General features: G+C 43.4%; 1 protein-coding gene across 1 annotated transcript; it reads left to right on the top strand.

Moving 5' to 3' along the window:
- The first annotated feature begins 727 nt into the window (after positions 1–727).
- Positions 728–2,251, top strand: LOC144169652 (uncharacterized). Its single transcript, XM_077698917.1, has 3 exons — positions 728–779; positions 875–915; positions 1,931–2,251. Exons 1-3 carry the CDS (start codon positions 733–735, stop codon positions 2,155–2,157), a joined length of 315 nt encoding a protein of 104 aa, XP_077555043.1. The 5' UTR covers positions 728–732; the 3' UTR covers positions 2,158–2,251.
- Positions 2,252–2,602: the final 351 nt, after the last annotated feature.

Genomic DNA, 2,602 nt, shown 5'->3' with positions numbered 1-2,602 from the left:
AAGGTTTCTGCGCGACCCTTTCCCGATTTTCTGCCAGGAGTATGTGACATAGGGCCAATTAAATAAACAAACAAACAAAGAAGTAAATGGTCACGAGCCAGATTTGATTTCGGACCTTACTTTGGGCCACCAGAAAATTATGCTTACCGCGTTTGTATCCAAATACTGTAGCTATTCGAGAAAGGAAAAAAAGTGCCCCACCTGAAGAAATCATTCATGAATCAGGACGAGGCATAAATCGAGCTGCGACTGCAGGCTGATAATCAAATGCGTTTCACATTGGGCCAGTAGTGAAAGATACACTATGTATGTATGCTATATCTTAACGCGACTGCAGAGTTATTTCCAGAGTATGTCGACCGGTAATGATATAAACGCCAGCCTGAGTTCAAGAAATCGTCGAGGGCGACAATTTGTCGCAACTGAAAGCTTAATTTCAACGTTTTCAACGAATATTTTCCATACAGATTCCTCCTTGTGTATTGGTGGTCTCTAGGAAATTTTGAACAGGTAACTTCATTAGCTCGCACGGCAAAGTAGGCGTGTAACGCAGATGTTAAGTGGTGAGGAGTGTAGTTAAAAAGTGAAGCAGTAAATGTCAGCGTCTGGAACCAGCTACTCTCCCAACAATAATATTAGTTTTGGCATTGGCCAAGAAATGCATAGTTATCGTGTGTGCTTTGTTTAGGAAATCCGGTGTCGTCCGTCCGAATTTTTTGAAAATAATAATCGATGTGCGTTTTTTTCTCTTTCATGTTTGCCTCAGACGGAGCTACCATGTAAGTAATCATTTTTTTAGTCTTTGTTAACATAAATATCTCTTTATGTTTGGTCAATGGCATACATTCTGTATCTTCTTCGATTCTCGGAACAGGGCCCTATCAAGTGTGCCAGAAAATTCAGCGATTTCGAAAGGTAAATTGTTTTGTGTCATTATCGTCTTATATTGAATGTACACACAGCGTACAACTTCGTTTAAAAACAAGCACTTTTGGCTTTCATTAGATGTGCACATAGCGTACAGCCTCGTTATAAAACAAGCAGTTTCGGAGACGGAATCCTTACAGTGATTTCCAGTTCTCGCTCAAATTTCTGCGCGTGCGTGAGTGCACGCATGGGCATTTCTTGTACACTTAAAAAACACAAGACTGAACAAACGGTATTTCGGGGAACGAGATAACCTACTCGTGCAGCAGCTTTTTGAGAGGGAGACACAGCCGCCATGCGGAAGCCTTTTGTCTTGATCAGCGTGAAAGATGTTACTACCGCGTGCTTATGGGTATAAAGAGTTGTTACGTGGCGGCAGGACAAATACGACGAGCCATGGCTGATGGTGAACCGCTGCGTTTACATGGTGTTGCCACACAGCGATTTCATTTGTTTAGAAAGGGCCATGACAGCTCCAGCAACAAGTTCGTGCCATTTTCTGTTACGTCCCGGTCGGTGATGGATCACCCGAAGCTAAAGCTATGCTCCATTGTACACTTTCGCTTCCCGTAACAATATTTATAATGTGTAGAAATATTTCACTGCGAAGTAACCCTTTGGGGTTATGTGCAGGCTGGTAAATAAACCGCACCGGTGGAAGTTCCTAAAATATCAGTTTAACCACCAATGGTATTATTCTAAATCACAATGATGAAATGTAAAATTTTCAATTGCGCTTATCCCAGCCGCACTTGCACGGTAATATTTCTAGCGAGATAATTTACCGTCACTTTGCTTGGCATCGGTATTGATCAGCTCAGGACTAAAAAACAATGCACGTGTGCGAATTTTTTCAGGCCACCCAACAAAAACAAATACGCAGGTGGGAAATACCTACGGCTAGATATCATAGTATTTGAAGGTCTAGGATCCACTGCATGCACTGTAGAAAGAGCAAATGTAATTCCAGTGGCACGGCTCTTTGTTTCTGCGAAACTTTCAGGAGAAGCAAGCCCAGCGCTAGAGAAGGCGGGAAAGGCCTTGGAGACCCTTGGGAAGGTTCTTCAGGGAGAAACTGGGCCTATGAACAAGGAAGAGCTGCGGAACATCATAGCTGACCTGAAGGACATCGATGAAGAATACTTCGTCGGGGATCTTTTTAGGAAGATTGGTGATGCTGTAAAGTCGGTCGGCAATGTTGTCGACGAAGCCGTCAAAATAGGAAAGTAATGAACACATGCCGGGTAGAATGAGAAAAGAATGCTCGCTTTTTTTGCACGCCACTGGCGTGCGTGTTAATTCTTAATAAAATTGTTCAACAACATTGGTGTCTTGCCTTTGCTGTTTAAAAGGATGCACTGCGGAGAGATCCAGGAAAAAATTACAAAATGTGCGGCTTTGGGAAGGTTTCGGGGGCTTTTGAAAGACTTGAAACACCCTTTTTCATGGAGAAGGTGAAGTGCTTTCCATGTGACAGAAGTTAATACAGTGGAACCCTAATAATACCAATTTCAAGGGACCGCGCGAAAGCTTCGTTTGACCGGGCAGTCGGAAGACCGGGGTGCGTGTAATGCCGGCGTAGTAGACGTCTCACGCGGCAGGGTGGCTAAAACCTATTTAGACTGCTATATTTAGCACGTTCTCATGTGATTTGGAAACTTCGAGCTATAGGCGC

The sequence above is a fragment of the Haemaphysalis longicornis genome, unplaced genomic scaffold (genome assembly GCF_048455015.1).
Source record: "Haemaphysalis longicornis isolate Haplotype H1 unplaced genomic scaffold, Haemaphysalis longicornis Haplotype H1 scaffold_2, whole genome shotgun sequence".
NCBI classification, from domain to species: domain Eukaryota; kingdom Metazoa; phylum Arthropoda; class Arachnida; order Ixodida; family Ixodidae; genus Haemaphysalis; species Haemaphysalis longicornis.
Note: the sequence above shows the minus strand (reverse complement) of the source record. Positions and strands in the feature narration are given on the sequence as shown.